Genomic DNA, 26,524 nt, shown 5'->3' on the forward strand with positions numbered 1-26,524 from the left:
GGTTCTGAACTGGGTGAAAGACCAAGCTGAAAAGGAACCTGAACTGCAGCTGTATGTTCCTCACCTGCAAAACAATACCATTCTTCGCCTTCTGCAGCAGGTATGGAAACAGAGAATGTATGTTTGTAGGTATACATAAGTTAGAGAATGCTTTGGAAGAACACTAAGTTGGAAACTTCAGCTGAAGTAATTTTTTTCCATCAAAGAGAAGATTACTGTGATTTTGAAATGCTTTTTTTTTCCCAGCATATAACCTGTATCTTCAGCTTTATTACATCATTGAGGGACAGCCCATAGTAGCTTAATGGTGGCTGCATACAGTGGTGTGATCTTTGTTACAGATTTGTGATGTCTTATTTGTTTCTTAGAACTTTGCTTCGAGTAACATTTTGTTTCTTTTTGTGTTTAGGTGCTTTATAAAAGGCACATTTCATTGACCTGCTTTCCTGACAAGTGACGAGCAGTGTTATTTCTGATGTGCTAAAGAAATAGTTGAAGGCTAATTAGCAGCATAGCTTTCTGTAGTTACTGCTGCCAGTCTCCTTCATACAAGCAGCTGTGCGAGAATGACATTTAATCTTGGGTTAGGTTTGAATACAGCAGAGCAGTGAAATCCTGAAAGAGCATTTGCAGTTGTATTAATATGTATATGTTCATTTGTCAGCAATTGAGTAAGTTACCTTCATAGCTTGTGCCAGAACTTTTATTTCTGATTTTTCTATTTAGTGAGTTAAAATACCTAATAATGCTTCTGTTCGCTTACAGGTGGCCCAGATTTATCAAAGCATTGAATTTGCTCGTCTGTCTTCCCTGGTTCCTTTTGTTGATGCTTTCCAGCTGGAACGTTGTATCGTTGATGCAGCCAGACATTGTGACCTACAAGTAAGTAGTGTAAGAAGACTTGTGTGAAATGATGTGTGGATTCAGCTGGCTTCCATTGGGTGAAAACTAGCTGGTTGTCATTGTACCCAAGGAAGACAACTGATTCTGGTGGATAGAGGTAAACTGGACTAAAAGATGCATGTGACAATATTAACAACTGCTTACTTGCATTCTGGTGTGCATTTTTGATTTGGGTCAACAACAATCAATATAAGTACAGTAGAAATAAAAGCTGAAATAAAATTTGCTGAAACTTGCCCTGTAAGCCTCAGTCATTTAGTCCAGCAGATGCTGAAGCAAGTCCAGCAAACAGGGATGGGAAATTCTGACTGTGCTGCCTTAGTTCAGTTTTGTGTTCAGTTTTGGACACCTCAGTACAAGAGAGATGTGGAAGTGCTGGAGCCAGTGCAGAGGAGGGCAAGGAAGCTGTGAAGGGCTTATGAAGAGCAACTGAAGGAGCTGGGGCTGTTTGGTTCGAAAAAGAGGAGGCTGAGGTGAGACTTCATTGCTGTCTACAACTACCTGAAAGGACATTGTGGAGAGGCTGGTGCTGGTCTCTTCTCACAGATAATTAGTGATAGAACAAGAGGGAATGGCCTCAAGCTGGGACTGGGTAGGTTTAGACTGCAAGACTTTTTTCATGGAAAGAGTTGTCAGGGATTGGCACAGGGATGCCCAGGAAGGTGATTGTCATCAACCCTGGATATTTTCAAAGGCTGTTTAAATGTGGTGTGTAGGGATATGGTTTAGGTGACCCTCGGGGAGTAGGGTTCTGGGTTGGACTTGGTGATGCTGAGGTTCTTTTCCAATCTGAATATTTCTGTGGTTCTGTGACTGAGGAGGTAGCAGTCATTGATGTTTTTTGCCTAAGCCAACTGTCTGAATTGAAGCACCAACATTTCGTGTGGTTGAAGGTGGTGGTGTTAGTGCAGGTACTTGTATTGAAAGTACCACAGCCTGGAATTAAATATTTCAGCTGCTGATTTGATATAAGGACTCTGTACTTGAGGTTGTTTATTAATATCCATTTAGGTTTTTTTTAGATAAAGCTGAATTAATCCATGTAGGTTAAGAAACAACTTCAGCTTTTATTCTAAATACACTGAAACTGACTACATTAAAGTTAGGATTCCTAACTTGTTAATGTAGAGGAAGAGGCAAGAATGCTTTTTCTTGGCTCCTATTATAGAATCATTGAAAATTTAGCCTCTTCCAGTGATTTTTTTTTTTTCTTTTTTTTTCAATTTTAGTGTTTTTTTGTTTGTGTGTAAACCATCGAAATCCAACAAACTTTTATTCACAGTGCTGTTTTTGCTTCTACTAATTTGGTGTTTCTCACAGTCTGGTATAGCTAAAACTTTTTTCTGCTTTTCTGCTGGCTTGTATTGGTCATAGGCAATGCAACAGAGAAATTATTTAATAAATAATACAATTCTTTTTCTTTCTATTTATCTTCTTTGCACAGGTTCGCCTTGACCATACCACCCGGACACTGAGTTTTGGCTCAGATTTGAATTACAGTACTAGAGAAGATGCTCCACTAGGCCCTCAGCTGCAAAGCATGCCTTCTGAACAAATTAGAAATCAATTGACTGCCATGTCCTCTGCTCTGGCCAAGGCCCTTGCAGTCATCAAGCCTCCTCACTTAATAGTAAGTCATTTTAAGCCTTCTGAAAAGACTGACATTTCCTCGTGTGTGTTGTGTGTTGTTTTTCTGTGGACTTTGTGCAGCCTTCTTGTTACTTTTTTGCCCTTCTGGTCAATTGCTCCTTCCAGTAGTCTATTCTCAGTGCAGTGGTAGTTGATATTGTTAACTGCTGTCCCCTCCCTTCAGCACAAATAATCAATCCTTGAGGTTTAAATATATCCAAAAATAGTGGAGTGTTAACATATTTATTAATAACAAAGTATCCTTTGGCATCTGTTCCATACTCACCTATTCTAATAGATCTAAATTTCCTGGTTTAGCGAGACAAACTTGCTTGGAACTCATGAGAGCATACTTGGAAGAGTTACTTGGTTTACCTTTCCTTAACTTAGGGAAGGCTGTGAGCTATCTAATGATTAATTTATCATGACCTGGCAAGGATTTGAGTAGGCAGTGATTGGTGCTTCAGTAGATTTGTTTTTCAGAAGCGTGTTGCTCTGTTTTTCAGAGCATTATGGTAATGATCCCTGATGTACTTTGACAGTAATGATGGGCTGCATCTGTATACTTGTAGATTAAGTAGAAATATAAGCTAATTGACACCTCATATCAAAGCTTATATGTTTTCTCAGATCAGATGTACTTTTAACTTCATTGGTTTTCAGCCCAGTGGTAGTCAGCTATTTGTGCTTGTGAAGAAGAATGCATTTAACTAGCTAGTGTTTGGTCATAACAATACAATCACGTCAGAATATACATGAGAAGCCTGAGTTTAGGTGGCCAATCCTGCAAATATCAGGTTTAGGCTATACCTAATAATAACTTGCCCACAGATAGGTCTGCAGAGCCAGGTTTTGTATAAAATTTTGCATGCATTTCTGAAAATCCAACTGCCTGCTTTCTTCATTCTTCCTGGAGAATTTGCTGTTACAAAGAGCCTGGAATGTAACTTCATAGTGGAATCTAAAAATACTACCAAAAGATCCCACAACTCACTGTCCTTGTCACTCCCTGTCCTCCTCACTGGGACTGTTGGCTTTGAGGTTAGACTCACCGATGAGTTCATATTTCAGGTTCTCCAGAGCCTTGTTACGAGCAAGGTGTAAATCAGTCTGGGAATTCCGGCATGCTTGGGTGGTGGCAAGTAAACTTTCCCTTCTCTAAAAAGAGCAGTGGTAATTTCTTCTTTTGCTTTATGTTTATGAGAGATTTCATAGCAAACATATAAAATATATTTTTCCATAGGGGAAAAAAGGCTGATAGCAAGATGTCCATGTTAGATTATTTATCCGTGTTGAAATAGTAATGCTCTTAAAATACACACAGAGTAGGACTATATCATGACACTTAATGCTAGCTGGAATTAGACATGTGGATTGTTGGTTTGAAAGAAAAGAACATGCTCTATCTGTACATTCATAGATAGGAATGACTAATAGTCTTATACTAGTCATGTAACTACAATTAGGTGAATAAGGCATAAGTGCTGGTAATTATGCTAGTAAAATTGGACTACAGTGTCAAGCCTAATATCAGTCAAGAACAAGTTGATAGCATTTTATCCTTTGCTATTGAGATCAAAACTTCACTTTTTACAAGTGCTTAAAACTTCTAATTCCTGTCAAATCTGTTGTAACTCACAACATTCTCAGAGTAATCTAAAGTTTTTAATCTTTTGTGTTTCTGGCACCCCCATTTATCTGGATCTGTGACAAAGTGTGGATGTGTCAGTGTTTTTTGTCAAATGCCCTAGAAGTGACAGATTACTAAAAATACCTTGGAGCTGGCTCACGTTTCAAGAGCAGCCTGACTAAGGGAGTACCCTGAGCTGGTTGGGCTGCAGTGTTTTGCTCCTTGCTGGGCTGATTGAAATGGGCAGCTCCTGGAGCTGACACGTTTGCACCTCTCAAAATGTGCAGCATGAGTCTCTACAAAGAACCATGCTGGTACTCTGGAGGAGAGTGATGAGAGGCTGCTTCAAGAGTAGTCTATATGTTAGTGTCTGGACATCTACTGCTTTTTATAATTAAAATTGGTTTATATACAATGTTTATACCTAAATTGTTGATTTTTCTTTTTTTTTTTTTTTTTTAAATCATCTCTCAGATGATTTGTGTCAATTAGGATCTTTTTCTCATATGTTACTATGTTTGGAAAAACAAAAAACTTTTCAAAACAAGGGAGCTTTGGTTAAATACAGAGCATGTGGTGCCATGCTTACCAGGACCTACAGAGACAAACAAAATGGACTCCCCCTAACCCCTTTTCAGTTAGCCTTAAATATCAATAACACGGGATTGCAATATTTTGGACAGAAAGAAGTATGAAACACTCGAGGTATGTTGCAGAGTATTGGCTTCCACAGACAACTTTCTCCATGTGCAGGTGGTTCTAGTCAGTTGATAGTACCTTGTGTGCCACTGGGATGAGGGAGTAGATTTGCCATTCATCTGTGCAGCTGTCAAAACTGAACTCTTGAGTTTTCTGAGAAGCATTTGCTGCGCTTTCTGCCTTTTTGAAGAGATGCTCTATACATCATTTTATTCTTAATTCACATTCAGCAAGAGAAGGAGGAACAACATCAGCTGGCAGTCACCGCCTTCCTCAAAAATTCAAGGAAGGAACATCAGCGAATTCTTGCCCGTCGTCAAACTATAGAGGAGAGAAAGGAGCGCCTGGAAAGCTTAAACATCCAGCGGGAAAAAGAAGAGCTGGAGCAGCGTGAGGCAGAGTTACAGAAGGTCCGGAAGGCCGAAGAGGAGAGGCTGCGGCAGGAGGCGAAGGAGAGGGAGAAGGAGCGCATCCTGCAAGAGCATGAGCAGATCAAAAAGAAGACTGTTCGTGAGCGCTTGGAGCAGATTAAGAAGACTGAACTGGGAGCCAAAGCCTTTAAAGACATTGACATTGAGGTAGGCAAAGTGTTGCTGAAATTTGGAGGAGGTTTTTCGGTGTTACATTGCTAGTCTGCCTCAATTCCATTATTTATTTATTTTTGCTATAGCTGATCATACAATCAATCTCTCTTAAAAATGAGGCAATTTGACACTTAAATATTGCTTAACAATGTAAGTAAACCTCAGTTCTGGGTTTGGATAGGACTTTTTGTTTGTTTGTTTGTTTAACCAGATGGATTTGGTGTTTTGGGGGATTTTTTTTTTTGCTTGGTTGGTTTGTTAATGTTTACATTCCCTTGTTGCTTAAACACTATCTGAAATACAAAATAGACCTGCAGATCTGATTTTGTAGTTCCGGGACTGTCTCTCAATTACCTATGAAGATAACAAATGCTTTAGAAGGTTTTTTGAAAATAAAATGCAAGGTATCCAGAAGAGAAGAAGGTGGGAATGTTTCTGAAGCAAATTAGTCTAAAAGTTAAGGGGAAATCTACAGAGAAGCTTAACTTAAATAATCTACATTTGTAACAATAACCAAAAAAAGTGTGTTTTATTCTGTATTGATAACTTTACTTTATTGTAGGATCTTGAAGAATTGGATCCTGACTTTATTATGGCTAAACAAGTTGAACAGCTGGAAAAAGAAAAGAAGGAACTTCAGGAACGTCTGAAAAACCAGGAGAAAAAGGTACAGAGTAAGAAGGGTACAAAATTCACACCTATAGAATGCTTTAGTTTGTGAACTCCTGTATCGATACATTAATATTATTTTTGTATAGATTTTGTGTGTGTGTGTGTATATATATGTGTGTGTTGAAAATGTTAGTGTTTGAAACTAAAAAGAGGTAAATGTGATAGAAGCTAATTGAGTTTTTAGTATCAGTGCACAGATCTGTTCTAATTAAAGGATTTGGTTTGAAAACGGACCCTTAAGCTGTATATGAACTGGTTCTTAGTTGGGTGGACTTGTAATTGGAAAATGTTCAGAGAAAATTAAATGTTCACGGAAAGCAAGGTCATCACAGAGGAGCTTAAATTTAATTAGTTGCATTAGTCCTCACTAAAAGAGAGGAAATTCCACTGCTAGAGCCCTTCTAGATGGCATAATAGGATCTGCCTGAAACTTGGAGGATTATAAAAGTGTGAGGACTATGTTGTAATCATAAATTGAGGGATCATTTCTGCTGCAGGTTCATAAGCCTTTTGTTTATCCTGGATAAAGTACCAGAACGATAAACAGTAGAATTAGTAGTCACTTGAGTAACTATGATCTAATTTGACAGGTGAACAGAACTTATATAAAGAATTTTTAAGCCAGGACTTCCTCTCTGAGTTCTCTGAAGCTATCAAAGCAAACATATGAGTAAGAGTGGTCTGGCTGGTGTAACTTAAGTTGGATTTTCCAAAAACCTCTCTACAAAGAAAACTTAGCAGCTGTGGGATAAAATGAAAAGTTTTGAAGTTTACATAGCTAAAAAATAATTTGTAGTCCAGTTTATATAGCTATAAAATACTTTGTGTAGGGAAATCGGGAAAAAAATTATCCCAGTCTTTCCACAGCTTTATGTGAACAGGTTGCCCAAAGAGGTGGTGGAAGCCTCATCACTGGAAGTTTTTAAGGCCAGGCTGCATGTGGCTCTGGGCAGCCTGATCTAGTGGAAACTGTCCCTGCCCATGGTAGGGGAGTTGGAACTAGATGATCCTTGAGGTCCCTTCCAACCCTGACAATTCTGTGGTTCCGTAAAATGATGAGCTCCAAAATTAACATTGTTAGTCAGCAGGGAGAACTTGGCAATTCTGCGTCTTGAGCACCTTGTGCAGTTCTAGTCTGTCTCAAAAAGGAACTGCAAGTTTGAGAGGAGGCAGCAGGAATTATTAATGATGTGGATTAGCTTATGTGTGAGAAATGCCTATGTAAGTTAGTGCCCCTATATCTAAAAGACTTCTGGGGCGAGGATGTGGTAGCACGCTGTAAGAGTGTACCTGTTGTAACAACTGACAACGTTGTTGACAGTTGTTCTTGCACTGATTACAAGGGATACCAAAGCATCAGTTGAAGCTAGTAGGAGCCATATTCAGAACTACTTGTAGGTAGCAATGAGTCTTCATGCTGGGAGCCATAGGCACACAGGAGTTCTTCCCAAAGTACGTTGCTGTATATGAGAAGTTCTTTGATTTCAAAAGGACAAGAGGAGAGATCCACCAGTGCCTACTAAATACAAAAAAAACTTACAGGAAATGCTAGGAGCTGAAAATTGGTGATGCTGAGAGAATGTGGTACGTATGCCTGCCCCTCTTCTTGCATCCTTGCCTAGAAATCCACTTCGTTGCCAGTGGTGGAGGCAGATTCATTGGTTAGGTGGTCCTTTTATGTGGCCCAATGTGGTTGTTCTTGTGCAATAATAATAATATCAGATATATTGGAGAAGTCTCCAAATCTTGGGATTTTCTGTAGGGGATGCTGAAGTCTTCCAGCTGTGGTGTTTGCATTGTGGCATGCTAAAGATGTGTTATGTTGTCTTGGGTTAGATCGACTATTTTGAAAGAGCAAAGCGCTTGGAAGAAATTCCTCTCATAAAGACTGCGTATGAGGAGCAAAGAGTGCGTGATATGGAGCTCTGGGAGCAACAGGAGGAAGAAAGGGTAAGGATTTTTTTGTTCAGATGATAAAATCCATCAGGGATGAATGAAAAATAGTGGGGTTTGCACTGCCTTTTTTCCCCATCTTGATCCAAGGAGAAAAGGGATATGAGGATGATATGCAAAATGAAGAGTTAGCTTTGCAATTTCATCTTGCAGGTGAACAGCAGTATCTTCTCTCTTGGATCTGAAAGAGGAAAAGAGAATTTCTCTTTCTAGAGACTGAAGTAGATTGCATGCAAATAGACAATAAGATTTTACTTTGTAATATTTGGTGTATTTTCTGGTTTTAGATCACCACTTTGCAGCTGGAGCGTGAGAAAGCACTTGAGCATAAGAACAGACTCTCAAGGATGTTGGAGGATAGAGATTTGTTTGAAGCCAGGCTCAAAGCATCCCGAAGAACAGTTTATGAGGTATGTGGGATATGGTATTGCAAAAAAATAGTCCCCTAAAGCAAGGAATTGAAATTGTGACCCAGTGATTCCCCACAAAAACTAGAAACATTTTAGTATCTAGAGTGGCTCAGAATTATGGAATTGTTTGTTTGCTGTTTTGACTAAAAGAAATTTTTGCACCCATTCCTAGGTATTATTGGTGTTGAAATAAATAACTTTTAAAGGTCCCTTTCAAAATTAAGCATTCTATGATTATTACTTAAAATTTTTGACAACTTCTGGAATAGCTTATGTAGAAAATAAAAAGATTTGTAAATCACTTATTTCCATGCACCTATTAGTAAGAAATAGAAGTACTTGTCTGTTGGCTCTTTTTGTTTGAATCTGGAAGTGTTAGCTAATGTAGCTAAATTATTTAGTTAATGTAGCTAAAATTATAGCTAATTTTAGGTACAGGTAAATTAGTATTGAGGTAATTCCTTTCCTGAAAAAGCATGTGAAGGACAGAAGTCCTGCACGGTGATCGGCTGTCTTCTAAAGTACAAACATATTCCCTAATAGGAAATCAGTAGCAGAGAGGTTAAAATGACAACCAGGTAGTTGGTTTTCAGCGGAGTAAAGTTTCTTAATGTTGCTGACGTTGGTTTGTGTTCCTTCCTGTGTATTTAGCAATCTGTGTAACTGTCTAGCTCTTGAACATGGTGTTTCTGATGTTTTCATGTGTGTTCTTTGTGTCTCAGGATAAACTCAAGCAGTTCCAGGAACGGTTGGCAGAGGAGAGGCGGAATCGTTTGGAGGAACGCAAGAAACAGCGCAAAGAGGAGCGGCGCATTACTTACTACAGAGAAAAGGAGGAAGAAGAGCAAAGGCTGCGAGAAGAACAGCTGCTTAAAGGTATAATTGAGAACCTGCTTATTTTATCCTTTGCATCCCTGACCCATTCCAGATGTTTAAAGGTATAATTGAGAATGTGCTTATGTTATCCCTTGCATCCTTGATTTGTTCCAGATGTGTACGCAGCTAACATTCCTGTTTCATAGTATTGGAGGAAGTTTTCTCACTTGCAGTCGACTGTGTTCATTGTTATTAGAGAGCATACTGTTAGATTTTACCTAATGTACTTTCTGAATGCAGCACAGAGATTTACCTTCATCTCTAGGTAAAGGGAGGTTCACCTTTCCTAGGTAAAGGTGAAGCTTTATAGGGAAGGAAAATGAAAGAAAAAAAAATTCTACCCTCTCTTTTTCCCCACACATTAATGAAGGAGGAGATAAATTAAGGGAGGCCAATGAAAAATTTAGTCTTTGATTTCAGTTGTGTTGAGTTCTGAATACTTGTTTGTGCACATCTTAATTGAAAGGGAACCTTGGTGTCAGATCAAGAGCCTAGAAATTGAAGGAACTTGCACACTTCTCTATGAATTGCTTTGCCTGGTAGCTTCTCTCAGGGCTTTAGAAGAAAAGAGGTGATAGAAATCCTGTAAGGTAAATTTCTGTCCTACTTGTCACTTGGTGGATGAAGAGGACATGGTAAAGAGGTTAGTGCTGGTCTCTTCTCACAGGTAATTAGTTATAGAACAAGAGGGAGTGGCCTCAAACTGCACCAGGGTAGGTTGAGACTGGACATTAGGAAATTTTTTTTCACAGAGAGAGTGGTCAGACATGGAACAGGCTGCCTAGTGAGGTGGTATAGTCATCATCCCTGGGTGTGTTGAAAGGTCATTTAGATGTGGTGCTTGGGGATATGGTTTAGGGGTGAACTTTGTAGAGTAGGGTCGATGGTTGGACTTGATGATTTTGAGGGCCTTTTCCAACCTGAATGATTATATTATTCTATGAAGGTTTTATGTATCAGAGTTCATAATCATGCAGTGTTTAAAAACCAATGAAACAAAACCCAATCAGTCCAGAATATCAGGTTTCTGACACTGCTAGCTGATTGTTTTGTTTGACCTTTTCCAAGGAAGGGCTTCTCTGCCACAATTGAGGTAGTGATATTTAGTGATTTTTGTACATCAAATTAATATACTGGTATTGGAACATATTTGTTTCTTCTCTTGCTAGATGTTGTTGAAGGGCCACATTAATGGATGTCCCAGAGTTTCTTTTCCTATTGCTTTCAAGTTATCACAGAAAACAGGTTCTGTGGTTGGTTAAACACAGCCTGTGAAACGCTTCCATTTTTTGTTTCCTTATTAAGGTGCTTTGTAACCTTTCTATGCATACAGCAAAGTACCAGAAGTTATTTTTGGTATAATGCATCCTACTTACATTTGCAATTGTGCAGAGCGTGAGGAAAAGGAACGCATCGAGCGTGAGAAGCGCGAGCAGGAGCAGCGCGAGTACCAGGAGCGCGTCAAAAAACTGGAAGAGCTGGAGAAGAAAAAACGTCAGAGAGAAATGGAGATAGAAGAAAGAGAGCGTCGTCGAGAAGAAGAGAGGAGAGGTCTGGATGACCCATTTTCAAGAAAGGTAGGTCATACTTGAGTGTTTGGGTTCTTTCTGACTGGTCCTTCTGGTAGATCGCTTGGAAGAAGATGGCAGCATTGCAAAATGCTAGGTTAAATTTTGGTGTTTTGATTTGTATGTTGCTAATTTAATAGCTAAGTTATTGTCACAAAATCACAGGATGTTAGAGGTTGGAAGGGATCTCGAGAGATCATCCAGTCTAATCCCCCTGCTAGAGCAGGATCACCTAGAGTAGATCACACAGGAACACATCCAGGCAGGTTTTGAATATCTCTGGAGAAGGTGACTCCACAACCCCCCTGGGCAGCCTATGCCAGTGTTCCGTCACCCTCACAGTGAAAAAAATCTTTCCTCATGTTTCCATGGAACTTCCTGTGCCTCAGCTTCCACCATTGCCCCTTGTGCTATCATTGGGCATCACCAAGCAGAGCCCGGCTCCTTCCTCCCAGCACTCACCAACCTTTACGTATTTATAAATGTTAATGAGGTCACTTAGTTGCAACTCACTTAGTGGGCTCACTGAGGTGGGCACAAGCCAACCTCATGAGGTTCAACAAGACCAAGTGCTGGGTCCTGCAGCTGGGTCGAGGCATCCCAAGCACAAATCCAGGCTGGGCAGTGACTGGCTGGAAAGCAGCCCTGAGGAGAGGGATTTGGGGTGCTGGTGGATGAGAAGCTCAACAGGAGCCAGCAGTGAGCACTTGCAGCCCAGAAAGCCAACCAGAGCCTGGGCTGCAGCAAGAGAAGTGTGGCCAGCAGGTCAAGGGAGGTGATTCTATGATTCTACTCCACTCTGGTGAGACCCCACCTGGAGTACTGCATCCATTTCTGTGAGCCTCTGTTACAAGAGGGATACGGACATGCTGGAAGGTGTCCAGAGAAGGGCCACCAGGATAATTAGATGGCTGGAGCACCTCTCCTATGAAGACAGACGGAAAGACTTGGGGCTGCTCAGTCTGGAGAAAAGAAGGCTCTGAGGTGACCTTCTTGTGGCCTCCCAGTATCTGAAGGGGGCTACAAGAAAGCTGGGGAGGGACTTTTTAGGCTATCAGGTAGTGACAGGACTAGGGGGAATGGAATAAAGCTGAAAGTGGGGAGATTTCAGGCTGGACATGAGGAAGAAGTTCTTCCCCATGAGAGTGGTGAGAGCCTGGAATGGGTTGTCCAGGGAGGTGGTTGAGGGCTCATCCCTGGAGGTGTTTGCAGCCAGGCTGGATGAGGCTCTGGCCAGCCTGCTGTAGTGTGAGGTGTCCCTGCCCATGGCAGGGGGATTGGAACTGGCTGATCCTTGAGGTCCCTTCCAACCCTGACTGATTCTATGATTCGATGATTCTGTGATCAGGATCTGGATTCTGTAGATTAGTAATAATGTAAACCAAAGAAACTACTAAGGTCTCCAAGCTGTTCTAAAACTAAAGAAATAAAGATTACAAAGAATATTAAATAAAATTTTAACACAGAAGGACGAAAGCTACACTGGAAGCAAGTGCCAAAGTCAAGAATTAGAGCAGACATGGAAGAAAATCCCAGACTAAACATAAAAGCCTAATTTGGTAATAAATATGCAAAAATGTGAAAACAAAAGGTGTGTGCAGCTTCCCACTTACAAATAAGGTTTTAGGGGAAAAGCATGATCCCTATCCAACAGGAAAGGCATTTGCAGATGTTTAATGTCTTAAAAGAATGTAATGTAAGTGCCAGAAACCTTCTGTGCTCCCACTTTTTCACACATCCACCGTGGCCATTGTCTTTGTTTAATGCATACTTCAGTGAGTAAGACTATGGAGGTAAGTGAGCTGAGCTTGTGTACATTGTCAGGTAAATAATCATCACTGGTATTTTTCCCAGAAGAGGCACTCATAGCCATGTGCAATTGAGTATATGCAAAGGTTGGCTGAGGTTCTGAGATGGCTGTGCTACTTCAAAAACACCATTTGCAGTTTTGGGATTCTTTCTTTGCTCACCCTTGTTGGTTTGGGTCATTTCAAAAGCATTTAAGTACACAGTCATGGTGCAGTGGATGTGATAGATCTTGTGCAACCAGTTTATATCCTTATATTGAAGCATAGGTCAAGGGAGCTTCTCCTTTCCTTCTACTCTGCCCTGGTGAGGACGCATGTGGCATATCGCTCCCCAGCAGGAAACTGAAACTTAGAACTAGTTTTCTGTTAACAGGTGGGAGTTGTGGCTCACTGTAGCTGTTGTTCATACACTTGCTCATAAGCTTTTTAGAGTATTTTCATGTACCCTACCCTGCTCGTAAAGTGAGTGCACGAAGAGAGCTGTGTTGTTTTGTCAGCTGTGCCAGAAACGATCAAGTCAGTGAAGACCATACCCAAGGTTTTCTGGAACTTCTGATAGTCATGACAGTTCTGTATTCTCTGCAGTGTAGCAAGTGGCTTTTTAATTATACAGTTATGCTCTGAAATTTGTGAATTAATATGTTGAAAATCTTAAAGTATTTAGAGAGAAAAATTTCTTTTATTGTACAGGAATCTCGTTGGGGTGATAGGGAGTCTGAAAGCTCCTGGAGAAGAGGTGGTGAGACAGAATCTGAGTGGCGACGAGCGCCAGTGGAAAGGTAATCACTGGGTTACTAAGCACCAGTTTTATTGGGCTCAAAATAGTAGGATCTTTTTTTGTTGCTGCTGCTCTAGCTGCACTAACTGAATAATCTCATGGCTCTCTGAAAGTTCCTTCTGTAAAAAATGGCTTTGTAAACATCTTGAAATGAAGGAGAAGTTTTATCTTGGGGCTGCATTCAGATAACATTCCTGCTTTATTTAGCTTAGGTATGTGAAAGCAAGCAGACACCTTCTGCATGTGATAAGCAGCTTGCTTGCTTGGTTTCTTTTTTAAACTGAAAATTTCTGTCTACTCAAACACTGGTGTCAGTTGTGTAAACACAGAATGGGGAAGGACGGCAAGCAAATGCAGGGCTCCTAAGTGATGAAACAGATTATTTTCCATTTAGAAAACTTGAGAGGAGTATATGAGAATAGTAAAGTCAAAGTTCAGAGTCTTAAACTATTCAAGTCGCAGAGTGAGTCACAGAGCAGAAAATACATGCCATAAACTAAAACAAAGCTCTGAAGGGCTGGTTTTAACAGGAGGAAGGATTTATGAAGGAACAATATTGTTGAAGGTACTTTGCACTTTAAAACAAACAGCACAGAAAAATGCTTTTTCACATCTATATGTTCAGTAATAATGAAGACTGTTTATATGGTTGTAGAAAATAAGATCTTTAACATTTGTGCATCCCTCTGCTTCAGAACAGGATGAGCTGTTCCTAAAATATTTCTGATGGTGCACATCTAGTTGTTCTTAAAAGTCTGTACTGATGGAGACACTGCTGTTTGTTGCAACTGGCAGTGTGTTTTATTGCTTAATTAGCCTTCCAGGTAGATAGATATTTATAAATGTCTAACCCTCATTTCCAGTGTGCCACTTTAAATCCATTACAGCTTACTCTGATTGCAGAGGAAGCAAATTAATTTACCCATTCTCTCTCTAGTAAGCGTTGCTGTTCCTGGTGGTGATCCACTTTCTCTTGAATTGCAGCATCAAAAATGGGCTGAAACTCCTGGGTGAAGCCTTCAGCTATTAACATATTGCAGAAGTGTTTAATGCATCTATTTATATACTTGAGTGTGGTATTCTTTCTCAGAGTGATGCAGGTGACCCATATTAATTTTTCAATCATTAGAGCATAGAGTTTTTCTGAATAAGTGTTGTCTTAGTCATTTCTCATTCAACTTTTGTAGAAATTGAGATGAGTGACTGCTGAGGAGTTAAAATTAGACATATTTTAGATTATTATCTAGCATGTTTGGCAGAAATTTCCTTCTGTCTTTTATTAAAAGAAAGATACTGAATAATACTACAAGGAAATACTGGTAGCAGTCAAAATTAATATCTCTATGGAATTTTAAGTAAAGCAATGTTTCTCAATTATTTCTCTTTTTGCTGAGCTTAGAAAATAACAAAGTAAAAGTGATGCTCAGACATAATTGCAGAAGAAAGGTGTCATTCTGCATTCTTTATTAAGCCCCTAGTCTACTTCCAGTTGGATTTTAACCCTAAAGGGTGAGTGTGTTGGATACAAAGTGTTGCAAAGCTGTGAGTAAAGGAATTGCAGTGTGTATTTCTGAATTGAGTGGTGAAGGCAGGAGCACAGAGGACAAAGCTTCAGATTTAATTTGCAGCATGTATCTAGCTGTAAGTAGAGCTCTGGATATGTGCATTTGAAAGGCCTTGTGGATGCTAGTACAAGAAGAAAAGCTTTGCAGTTGTTCTTGCAGACAGCTTCTCATGGAAAAGGCACAGTTCTGTTTGTGCCATGTTGGAACAGAGGTCATTATAGCCATGGTGGAACTGATTATACTGTGTAGCACTCCCCAGACTGCAACTTTGATTCCAGATGATCAGGATGTTCCAGTGTTCTCAGTCTTTCCCATACTGTGGTTCCAGCTACAGGAAAAAACAGGTTACAGAAAGGCAGAAGAGTCCAGCAAGAGCTGTCTCTGTTCGTTGGACAGCTAGTCTGTGAGTGTTCCTTCACTGTGCAAGAAAGATAGTTACCATAAGAAACAAAAGAGGAAAATAAACTAATGAGGATAATTTTGTAAGGAAGAAAGTCAATCCTGATACAGAAAACAAAATACTACAACTATTGTGATTGCAGGAAAAAGGTTAGCATAGAAGTGCTGTGTAAGAGTTCAGTTAAAAGCCAGCTGATTTAGTAGAAAAAATCATTTTATGTCTCTCTTTAGAACACAGAAAATCCATAAAATGCTGTCAGGACCTGGACACTTAGCTTATTGAAACTGAAATGGCAACTAATCTAGACTTGGTATTCATTAAAAGTGGCAGGGTAGTGCTGCAGGCTGTCACATTTAGCACACTTCATTGGAGTTATTACTGCCACAGACGGTTCTCCCAAACGATCAACAAATGCTGATGGGCTTATGGTCAAGAAATACTGAAAAATGAATAGAAAAGGGGAGTTGACTTTTATTTTGTGTCTGTGCTGTTTGTTTCTGCAAAAAAACCCAGCTGGGCACCTGTAACAGTGGTAGACACTGTAGTGTGACCTTTGCCAGCACATCTCTGCTTTATTTGGTAAACCTTGTCTGCATGCTTTCAGCTCCTATAGATCTGTGTGTAGGGTTTATAGGCCTTATTGAGAAACAGGCTCTAGAATACAAACAGGATTACATTACTATCAGTAACTGCCATTCAATAATGTTAATACTCCTGCATCCCTCTGTTCATGGTAATTTGTCAGCTGCTGCTCAACTCTTCAGTAAACTTCTGAAAGTGGGAGTTAGGATTTCTAGGAGGGAAAGGACAAAAGCTGAAATATGAACACTCAAGTTGTCAAATGAGAAAAAAAAATGTAAAATCAAGAAATGTAATTTCACCTGCACATAATAGTTTAAAAATTAGAGCAGGAACAGGTTAAAAGTCATAGTTTAAAAAGAGATTTAAAAATCCTAACTCCCTGAAACAGTACCTAAGTATGAATGAATTAAGTACTTGTTCATTTCATGAACTTTATAACCATCTTGCTACAGGTTTTTTGCATCAAAGTAACCAGAGAAAAAGAGAAGATTATCCAATTTGGTTTAAATGAAAGTTAACAGTCCTCATGTCTTGTTTTTCTCTCACAGCTCATTGGTAACTGCGTTCTCCCTTCTTCTTCCAAAACCAGGAAATACACTGCTCACAGTTCCTCAAAAGAGATGCAGAGTAGTCACAAACTGTTGTCTCTTTGTTCTTACTTCTCGGAGTCCTACCTGCATCTGTTGTTTTGTTTGCAGTTTGGTAGCACAGTGGATTTCTGACACAGGGGGTTGGTGCTGGGGGGGTTGTTTTCATTTTGATTTTGTTTTTTTGAATCCATGAGATTAATCCCTAGTGCAGCTTCTCTTCTCTTACCAAAAAGCAGGTCCTGGTCCCAGTAAATCTTTATAATGTGCTTTCCCTTGTTTCTCTTTATTACTCAGGAACTAACTTTCTTTATTTCCTGGAATAAAGATTTTAATCTGGTGACAAAGCCAAGGTTTATGATCTAAACCTGTATGTAGAATGCTGGAGACATTAAACTAAATGGTGTGTACAGAGAAGTGGCAAGAGTGGAAGGTTCCAGCTGTTGGTCAGCAGTGTCTGATCTTTTCAGTGCTACAAATCCAAACATATTTCAAAGAGAAACTGATGACCCAGGGAAGATTCCCACCAATGCACTACTTGCCATGTACATCCCAGTAAGGAGAGCCTGTGCAAGCACTGATACCTGCTGCATCCTCCTTGCTGTCAGGCAGCAGTGGATTGAGTCACGAGCTTATTACGTTGTTCTGTCATATTCAGTTGTGGATATTCAGGGGACTGTTGTTACCTCCTTTAAACTAGTGTTGAAGGAGCCAGTAAACTGTCTTTACTGAAGTTGTAGGGATGGTGACCTACCACTTTTCCATAGCAGTAAAAGCAATTAGAAAATGCATTTGAAAAATGCAAGCTCTGTAAATGTGTTTGCAACCAGACATCAAGTGAAGACATTCAGAAATGGCCTTAAGGGGGTTGTCAGTCTAGTGTGTCAAACTTTCCTGAATATCATCTACTTTTTGCTTGTTTCCTGTGCCTTTATAGAGATTGGCGTCGAGGAGAACCGAGGGATGATGAAAGACCTTTCCGACGAGGAGATGATCTGCCCCGACGAGGAGATGATCTGCCCCGACGAGGTGCTGCAGAAGAAAAAGAACGTCCTTCTGTGGAGTCAACAGATGACAGGCCACCCAGGAGAGAAGGGGATGAGGAGAGGCCACCCAGGCGTGAAGGGGATGAGGACAGGCCACCCAGACGTGCATTAGATGAGGACAGGCCGCCCAGGCGTGGTTTGGATGATGACAGAGGGAGCTGGCGGGCTGCAGATGATGACAGACCACCCAGGCGTGGATTGGATGATGACAGACCACCCAGGCGTGGATTGGATGATGACAGGCCGCCCAGGCGTGGATTGGATGATGACAGGCCGCCCAGGCGTGGATTGGATGATGACAGGCCGCCCAGGCGTGGATTGGATGATGACAGGCCGCCCAGGCGTGGATTGGATGATGACAGGCCGCCCAGGCGTGGATTGGATGACGACAGAGGCAGTTGGCGAGCAGCAGATGACGACAGAGGACCCAGGCGTGGTCTGGATGATGACAGGCCCCCCAGACGGGCTTTGGATGATGACAGGCCCCCCAGACGGGCCTTGGATGATGACAGGCCCCCCAGACGGGCCTTGGATGATGACAGGCCCACCAGGCGTGGGCTGGATGACGACCGGGGCAGCTGGCGTGCTGCAGATGACGACAGAGGTCCCAGGCGGGGCATGGATGACGACAGGATGTCGAGGCGTGATGATGACAGGGGACCATGGCGGAGCACAGATGATGACAGGCTTTCCAGACGAGATGATGACAGGGGTCCCTGGCGTGGCAGTGATGATTCAAGGCCAGGTCCTTGGAGACCGTTTGGTAAACCAGGTAAAAGGCAATACCACAGCCTTGCCTCCAGAGTGTGTGTTAACCTAGTGAATAATGGATGTGGTGTGCTTGATGTAAGAGACGAGAGAATCAGCTCTGAAATTAATTTGGCTAATGTGGCCATGCCTTTAGTTGGTTTTAGTTGAATTAAAAGTAAAAATGCTGCAGTGTCTATTGCTCACCTGGAAGATAACTGAAGGTCACATAGTGATGCTGGTAACTTAGCTGTGTGCAAAACCAAAACACACAAATTTAATGCTTTGATGGGAGAAAAACATTCTCACTAGATCAGCACACCTTGGTCTCTTTCCCTGCCCTCTCTCTATGTCCAGTTCTGGAGTTCCTATTACAGGAAAGATCTGGAGGTGCTGGGATGTGTCCAAAGAAGGGGCACAAGGATGATCAGAGGGCTGGAGCTCCTCTCCTATGAGGACAGACTGAAAGTGTTGGGACTATTCAGTCTGGAGAAGAGAAGGCTCTGAGGAGACCTTCTTGTGGCCTTCCAGTATCTGAAGGGGGCTACAAGAAAGCTGGGGAGGGACTTTTTAGGGTGTAAGGTAATGATAGGACTGGGGGGAATGGAAAAAAGCTAGAAATGGATAGATTTCAGATTGGATTTTAGGAAGAAGTTCACCACCATGAGGGTGGTGAGACACTGGCACAGGTTTGCCCAAGGAGGTGGTAGAAGCCTCGTCCCTGGAGGTTTTTAAGGCCAGGCTGGATGTGGTTCTGGGCAACCTGATGTAGCGTGAGGTGTCCCTGCCCATGGCAGGGGGCTTAGAACTAGATGATCCTTGAGATCCCTTCCAACCCTAACAGTTCTGTGATTCTATGATTTTGATACATCAATCAGCTGGGTCTGGTTTTGATAAGCAGGTATACAAAAGTACTACTGTTTTTACCATTCCTCTTTTTCTAGGGGGGGTGTTTGTGTTTGCCTTTCTTGAAAATCCTGCTTTGAGCAGGAGTTTGGACTAGAGGACCTTCTGAGGTCCCCTACAATCAGAATTATCCTGATTTTGTGTGATTTATTTCTAGTCTTGGTGACTAGAAGAAAGCAGTTCCTGATTCTTTTAAGAACTGTTCATGACATTTAAATACTAGACAGAGCATTCCCTGGTTGCTTTTATTCAGATAAATGTATTCACAGGCCATTGCTACAGCCACTTAACTCTGTTACCCAAACCTGGAAGTTATCATAAATGCCAGAACCTACACTGCAGAGGCTTTCTCCTTTTACCTGTTTAAAGAAAAGGCTACATAATACAGAACTCCCATTCATAAAAAACTGAAGGATACTGCAGGATGCACTATAAGTACATGGTAAATCATACAATCAGAGAATGGTTTGGGTCAGAAGGAACCGTAAAGATCATCCAGTTTCAACTGCCCCACCATGTGCAGGAACACTTTCCATAAGCCCAGGTTGCTCAAGGCCCCATCCAACCTGGCCTTGAACATCTTCAGGGAGGGGGCATCCACAGCCTCCCTGGGCAACCTGTTCCAGTGTCTTCCCACCCTCACTGTAAAGAATTTTCTTCCAATATCCAGTCTAAATCTCCCCTCCTCCAGCTTCAATCCATTCTGTCTTATCCTATCACTACAAGCCCTTGTAAGAAATTCCTTCCCAGCTTTCTTATAGACCCTCTTCAGGTACTATAAGGTTTCCTCAGATCCTTCTCTTCTCCAGGCTGAACAGCCCCAGCTCTCAAAGCCTGTCTGCATAGGGAGGTGTTCCAGCAGGTCCATGTCCTTTCTGTGTTGAGGGCACCTGAACTGGATATAGTACTCCAGGTGGGGCCTCATGAGAACAGAGTCAAATTATATGATAGTCATATTTTAAAGTGGTGCTTTAAAAAGCAAGGAACTGCTTAACAAACGAGCTTGCCTAAAATCTCGGGTGTATTTTCACAAATGAGCTTGCCTAAAATCTCGGGTGTATTTTCACAAAGGAATCTGCTGTCTAAGATCCTACCCCCTTTTACTTCTTCCCGCACTTGCTTTGCACAAGACCCTAGAGTGGTTTGTGGTTTCTAGCTGGAAAGTGCAGGGTGTAATCGGCTCAGCTGAACTCTACAGGTGACACATGCAGCGCTGTCTTTAGGTCAAGCAGTTTCTACAGCTTTTTGTCTGTGGCTCCCACTCAGTGCACATCTTGAGTTGGATCCCCAGGGATCAAAACTTGAAGAACCAGTTTCTGTGAGGGAACTAAAGGTTTCTTTGTCTACAGAGAGATCAAAGGTCAGCCACAATTCCTTTGACTGTGTTTTTTACTTGTAGGGGGATGGAGAGAACGAGAAAAGGCTCGTGAGGACAGCTGGGGGCCTCCTCGAGACTCCAGACCTCCTGGAGACCGGGAATGGGATAGAGACAAAGATCGGGATGAAAGCGAGAAAGAGCGGGAATTTGACAGAGACAGGGACTTCGATCGAGACGATCGCTTCAGGCGGCCCAGGTTGGACTGCTCTCTTTAAATGCTTCATCAGCAAGACTTTGTTAACTTTCTAAAGAAATAATGTGATGGTGCTGAGTGAAAGGAGCTGGGGCTGGCTCCTGTGAAATGAAGCACTTGAAGGAAGTAAATGGAATGTGGCGTTCGGGAGCCTTTTTGGCTTGTTTGTTGTTAAGGTGGTAACTGTTTACAGAAGAACACCTAAAATATTTTTACTGCTTTTAGTTTGTAGTTATTTATTTATTTATTGTTGACCTGTTATTAAGAGAACTTCCATGTTAACCTCCAGAAAATGTTTTGGAATTATGTCAGTATGTGAAAGAAAGACACCCCCTACACCCACCCCAGAGCCTAAAAATATCCCATATTGTGATTTATTATTGCAAAGATAAAATCTTAACATTTTGACCTTATTAAATATCTTGAATGACAAAAGGGATGATGCTGGTTGGAGAAGAGGCCCAGCTGAGGAAACTTCTAGCTGGAGAGATTCAAGTCGTCGTGAAGAATGGGACAGAGGTGGTCGTGACATGAGAGATCGACGTGCTGATGACAGAGAGCCACCCCTCAGAAGAGGACCTCCCCTCAGATCTGACCGTGAAGAACGTATGTTTGTTTGGCCATTCCTAAAGGTTTACATTCCTTGCAGAGCCTTTGTGTTACTCTGCCAGTGCTGGGATGTGGTAAAACAAGAAGAAGTTGTATTTTCAGCCACTTAAAAGTCCCTTTGCATAAGCAAAGTGATAGAAAGAAATTTTAGTGTAATTGAGAATTCTTCCCTGAATCTGCACTATTTAGTGGTGCTCTTTGCTGTCACAGTGGCATCTCACAGCTGCAGTGTTCATGGTAGGATTATGTTGAGGGTGAATGAAATTCTTGTACTTAAATTATCAACCTGGACATCCCAGAAAAATTATTTCTGGGTCATTTCTTAAAAATCATTAAAATACAAGGGAAGTATTTCCGAACAAGGCCTTATGGGTTTGGCACTATTAATGGTATTGATTATTCTGAATAACCTATTTTAATTACATACATTAACCTGTTTTAATTACGTACCTTTATTAATCCTTTGCTGTGTTCTAAAAATACAGCAACAGCAAATGTGTTTAGCCTGAGGTGCCACATCTTCCACTTCTGGCATTCTTGCCTTCAGAATCTTCTGTGGTCTCTGCCCAGAGTGTGTGCTCCCTGGAGGCAGGTGGTCTTGGAGAGCAGATTGGAATAAGACACACAATACAGGACTTCACTGAGGGTTCTTAACGTGGGGATGTTTAAATTATTTTCTTTTAATGTATCAAGAAGTTTTGGTGTTTGTCTGTCTGGTTTGGTATTTGACACAGCTCTGTTAACACACAGCTGGAGTAGAATTGTTAACATCCTTTGGTATAAATGAACAATTCCTCACAGAGTGAAGGGTGGTGAGTTCTGGTACCAATGGAGTCCTGCAGTCCAGTGCCATTTATACCTCTGATGTCAGTAGGCTGAAGAGGAATTTGATGTCTTTTGAGACAATGCAAACCTAAACATTCTCCACAAGTGTTTTAAAGTTAGGCTTTTTCTGGGGCTTGTCATTTCTGAGGAGATGCTTTTGTGCTTTTAATTCTGGTAATGCGAAAATATATTTTTACATCATAAACCCATGTACATCAGTACAACATTCTCATTGCAGTTGTTGTGGTTTAAAGCTGGCACTTGGGTTGCACACAACAATTCTGAATCTAAAAGAGGCATGAGAAGTTCCCAACCATTACTTCACCAGAAAATTAAACTCAATTTGGCTGTCATCATCATATGACCTCTTGGCAAGATTGAGGATCATTAAATCAGACTATTGGTGCTGGTCTATTTGTTTGGAGCACCTCTGCTACAAAGGCAGGCTGAGGGAGCTGAGGTTGTTCAGCCTGGAGAAGAGAAGGCTTTGGGGAGACCTAATAGTGACCTTCAAGTACCTGAAGGAGGCTTACAGGAAGGATGGAGAGAGACTGTTTACAAAACCCTGCAGTGATAGGATGAGGAGCAGTGGCTTCAAACTAGAAAAGAACAGATTTAGATTGGATGTTAGGAACAAGTTCTTTACCATGAGGCTGGTGGAACACTGGAACAGGTTGCCCAGGGAGGTGGTTGGGGCCCCATCCCTAGAAGTACTCAAGGTGAGGCTCAACAAGGCTCTGGGTAACCTGATCTAGTTGAGGATGACCCTGCTTGACTGCAGGCGGGTTTGTACTGGATGACCTTTGGAGGTCCCTTCCAAGCCAGACCATCCTGTGATTCTGTGTAAACTCTTGCAGGCTGCTGGTGGAGCATGACAGAGGTGGTGTTCTTGTCTTTCTGTGTTTGCAGCAAGCTCCTGGAGGCGTGCTGATGATAGGAGAGAAGAACGTGGAGAGGAACGTGAGCCGGTCCGGCGATCGGCTCCTGCTCCCGCTGCTCCTCCAGCTTCTGCTCCCCCACCAGCATCAAAAGATCGAGAAAGAGATGGGGAGAAGGAGAAAGGTTCCTGGAAAGCAGAAAAGGAACGTGAGCCAGCTCGCCGCACTAAAAACGAGACAGACGAAGAAGGGTGGACCACTGTACGACGTTAAGTGGAAATCACAAGAGTTTAACCAATGTTTTAGCTTTCATTTGATGGAATCCATGGATTATATTTGTGCTTATAAACATTCTGAATTGGAATTCTTTAACAAATGTTTTGAGGTAACATGAAAGCATGAGCTTGAATTACTTAACTCATATAGATTGATCATGCACCAAACTCACAGCAGAAGGTTGGAAATTGAATTCCAGGTTTTGAAAGTTGAAATTATGCTGATTTTGTAGAGTGGTTTGTTGCTAAAATGAAAAGGAGCAAGCCCAACAGCTGCCTTGAGTAAGGCTTCTATCTCAGCAAAACCAGGCTGACCTTTCTATTTTCAGTCATCCGTAATTTGGAACAGGATATTGTCAGCACAGAACATGCATTTGAAAGCACCTCTGTCACAGGTTGGAATTACTGAAAAAAAAAAAAAAGCAGAGTGAAATCAGTTCCCATAATTTGCCAAAACAAGGGAAAAAAACTATAAAAGCCCTCTTTTTCCAGAGCTGGCTTTCCAAGAGACCTGTTTTCTCACTATCTAAATTCAGTGAGTTGTTTAAATTTGAATTGAATACAAGAAAGGTTATGAGAGTTAGCTGCACTGGGATATTTTCTCTGTAGATTTACTTGAATACATGAACACCTCTGAGGCCACTTTGCAGTCCTTGTTTCCAGTAAGGTATCCCCTGCTGCAGTGTGCAACCACAGAACTTGGGAGCTTTTCCAATTGGAAGTGTTTTAGTTAAGCATATGGCTGTGTCTTTTCTGTTGCCAATATCACAACTGCTTTTTCCATTACTTGGATAATTTCATGCCTTTCAAGGATTTATAAATATTGTCATATTTAAACAAAAAAAAAAAAGTGTGGTTTTTGGAGAAGTTGTTGAATTTTTTTCCCCCCGATTCTCTGTCTTCAGGGTCAATTCTTTCCCTTTCCAAAAAAAAAAAGTGATTTGTAGTAATGACTGTGTTGACTTCAATTTTGGGGTGTGGTAACAACAATTGACTATCTAGTCATACTGAAGCCAACACAGAACTTGCTGCTGTGTGTTTCTTCAATGATAAATAAACAACTTAAGGAATTAGCTGCTGCAATGTCTTGCCTTCTCAGCAACTTCCTGAGCTGTAAGCTAATGAACATCCACTGATTGGGTTAAGATGAGGTCTGTTGAGGGGGATACTCTCTCATCTACAGGCTCTATGGTCCTGTTCAGACACCATGAGATATGCTGCCTCATGCTTAGCATTTTGCTTGTCAGGGCCCTGGAGCCATTTGAGCCACCCCCTAATCTTATTGCAAGGGCAAGACTGCCCTTCTTCCAGTTCCTGCCAAGCCTGCCTCATCTCTGGGTGCCAGCCCTGTCTTTTGTGCAACCACTGGTCCTCCCCCTTCAGTGTCATCACAAACCTGCTGCCAGCTCCTGCCTCCAGGTCCTTGAAGATGTCCAGCCAGGTTGCAGCACAGACCCCTGTGATATCCCACTCCTGGTGCATTCATCAGGAAGATGTGAAGTAATTACTTCTCCAGCTATGTATTTTTAGTTTTATCCAAGCACAGCCATTTTTACATGGGGAGGAACGTCAGTGATGCTTGCAACTGTTGCAGCTCTGTTTCCAAAACTGTTCTTCCCTTATTTGGGAGTGGGATAATGTTGCCAATACAACTCTCAGGAGAAAAGATCTCCAAGATGTGAGCTCTACAGACATGCCAGTATGTTTATTTTGCTGCTTGGGCAGTTCAGAAGACTAACTACAGTGGTCAAGCTTCACTGCTGACCAAATCCCACAGCTAAAACCTCCATCTGCTGCCATAACTGTGTGTACATTAGCACAGAGCTTGGCTACCTGAAGATGTTGAGTAAGTCAAGTGAATGGTTTGTCCAGTGTTGCTGTGTTTGATTCATTCATGTTCAGTTCAACATTAAAATTGTCAGTGAACCTTAGAACAACACAAACTCTCATGTGGCTATATATAGAAGGCAGGACTTCAAGTTGCTGCTGGTTAAATGGATACAAATACTGCTTCATTGAAACATCTCCAAGAGCAGAGCAAGGCAGATGATCAGGTAGGAGCAGTTCAGCTTCTTTCTTACTCCAGGGACAGCCCAGAACCTAATCCCCAGCTGGTGGGCAGGGCTGAGGACCATCAGAGTGCTGAGCAGAAGCAGGGTGTAAGCATTTTAAGTGTTCTCTCTAGAGCACCTTTGTTCAAAGAAATGAAATTTTAAAAAGTAGTCTTAGGGCACAGCAGGGACACTGATTGCAGTGGTGCCAGCCCAGCCTGGGCACAGCCACAGTTGCATCCCTTAGTTAGATGGCCTCAGTGCAGTCCTGATCAGGGTCAGGAGCACATCAGGGAGCTCTGGTGCAATGGGCTGGCCAGCCAGGAGACAAGCACAGGCAGGAACAGTACTGGGACTCACCTTGCTGTAAATTAAGTCTGTTGCTTTAATATCCATGGGTTGTGGTCACCAACAGGAGCTGTTATGTATAAGCAAGTTTCCTTTCTGACACTAAAGGTACCTTTAAATGTGAAAGCCTACAGAGTGAAGGTGGTGTGGGTCAGAAATGCAAGATTCAAAGTTCACCTCTTCCTCAGGCACCAGTCCCCACCCTGTGTGGCTTACTGCATGCCAGTGGCATAAGAACACCCACATCATCCTATTTCACCATGGCAGGATCAGCTGGGACTGAAGTGCTCTACACTTGGTCTGGTTCTCCTCTTAAAAAGAATCGTAACTGCATTTAATGATGGCAGGATGGAGGCTCCCCCAAGCCATATCTCTGCTTTTTGCTGATCAAAATCTTCCCTGCCCTGCTGCAATTAAGCTTTGCCAGTGCTTTTACTTTTGGGCAGTAGGACAATCCACTGGCTTTGCCACGTCTTTTTTGTTTGTCATTTCTGATTTCTCCAGAGAACAAGCACCGTAGAACTATCTTCTGTTAGCAGACTCTCTCCAGTATAAATTGACCTTTATTTTGGTGGGTCAAGCTGGCAGCTCTATGGAAAGACAATTTATAGCCATGATGGTTTA

At 41.7% G+C, this 26,524-nt stretch overlaps 1 protein-coding gene and 1 non-coding gene across 2 annotated transcripts in view; both read left to right on the forward strand.

Moving 5' to 3' along the window:
* EIF3A (eukaryotic translation initiation factor 3 subunit A) overlaps window positions 1-24,561 on the forward strand; it is a 37,998-nt gene extending 13,437 nt beyond the window's left edge. The window contains exons 9-23 of the mRNA XM_054382669.1: window positions 2-100; window positions 766-882; window positions 2,348-2,533; window positions 5,092-5,439; window positions 6,008-6,112; window positions 7,954-8,067; window positions 8,358-8,480; window positions 9,203-9,356; window positions 10,749-10,933; window positions 13,423-13,511; window positions 17,582-17,673; window positions 17,740-18,462; window positions 20,743-20,917; window positions 21,351-21,520; window positions 23,258-24,561. Of these exons, the coding sequence (XP_054238644.1) occupies window positions 2-100; window positions 766-882; window positions 2,348-2,533; window positions 5,092-5,439; window positions 6,008-6,112; window positions 7,954-8,067; window positions 8,358-8,480; window positions 9,203-9,356; window positions 10,749-10,933; window positions 13,423-13,511; window positions 17,582-17,673; window positions 17,740-18,462; window positions 20,743-20,917; window positions 21,351-21,520; window positions 23,258-23,499 (2,922 nt within the window). The 3' untranslated portion in view covers window positions 23,500-24,561. The remainder of the gene's footprint in view (window position 1; window positions 101-765; window positions 883-2,347; window positions 2,534-5,091; window positions 5,440-6,007; window positions 6,113-7,953; window positions 8,068-8,357; window positions 8,481-9,202; window positions 9,357-10,748; window positions 10,934-13,422; window positions 13,512-17,581; window positions 17,674-17,739; window positions 18,463-20,742; window positions 20,918-21,350; window positions 21,521-23,257) is intronic.
* Window positions 422-554, forward strand: LOC128968360 (small nucleolar RNA SNORA19). The gene has a single exon (XR_008489136.1). It is a non-coding gene; the product is annotated as a small nucleolar RNA SNORA19 (small nucleolar RNA).
* Window positions 24,562-26,524: the final 1,963 nt, after the last annotated feature.

Source organism: Indicator indicator, chromosome 7, assembly GCF_027791375.1.
Source record: "Indicator indicator isolate 239-I01 chromosome 7, UM_Iind_1.1, whole genome shotgun sequence".
NCBI lineage: Eukaryota > Metazoa > Chordata > Aves > Piciformes > Indicatoridae > Indicator > Indicator indicator.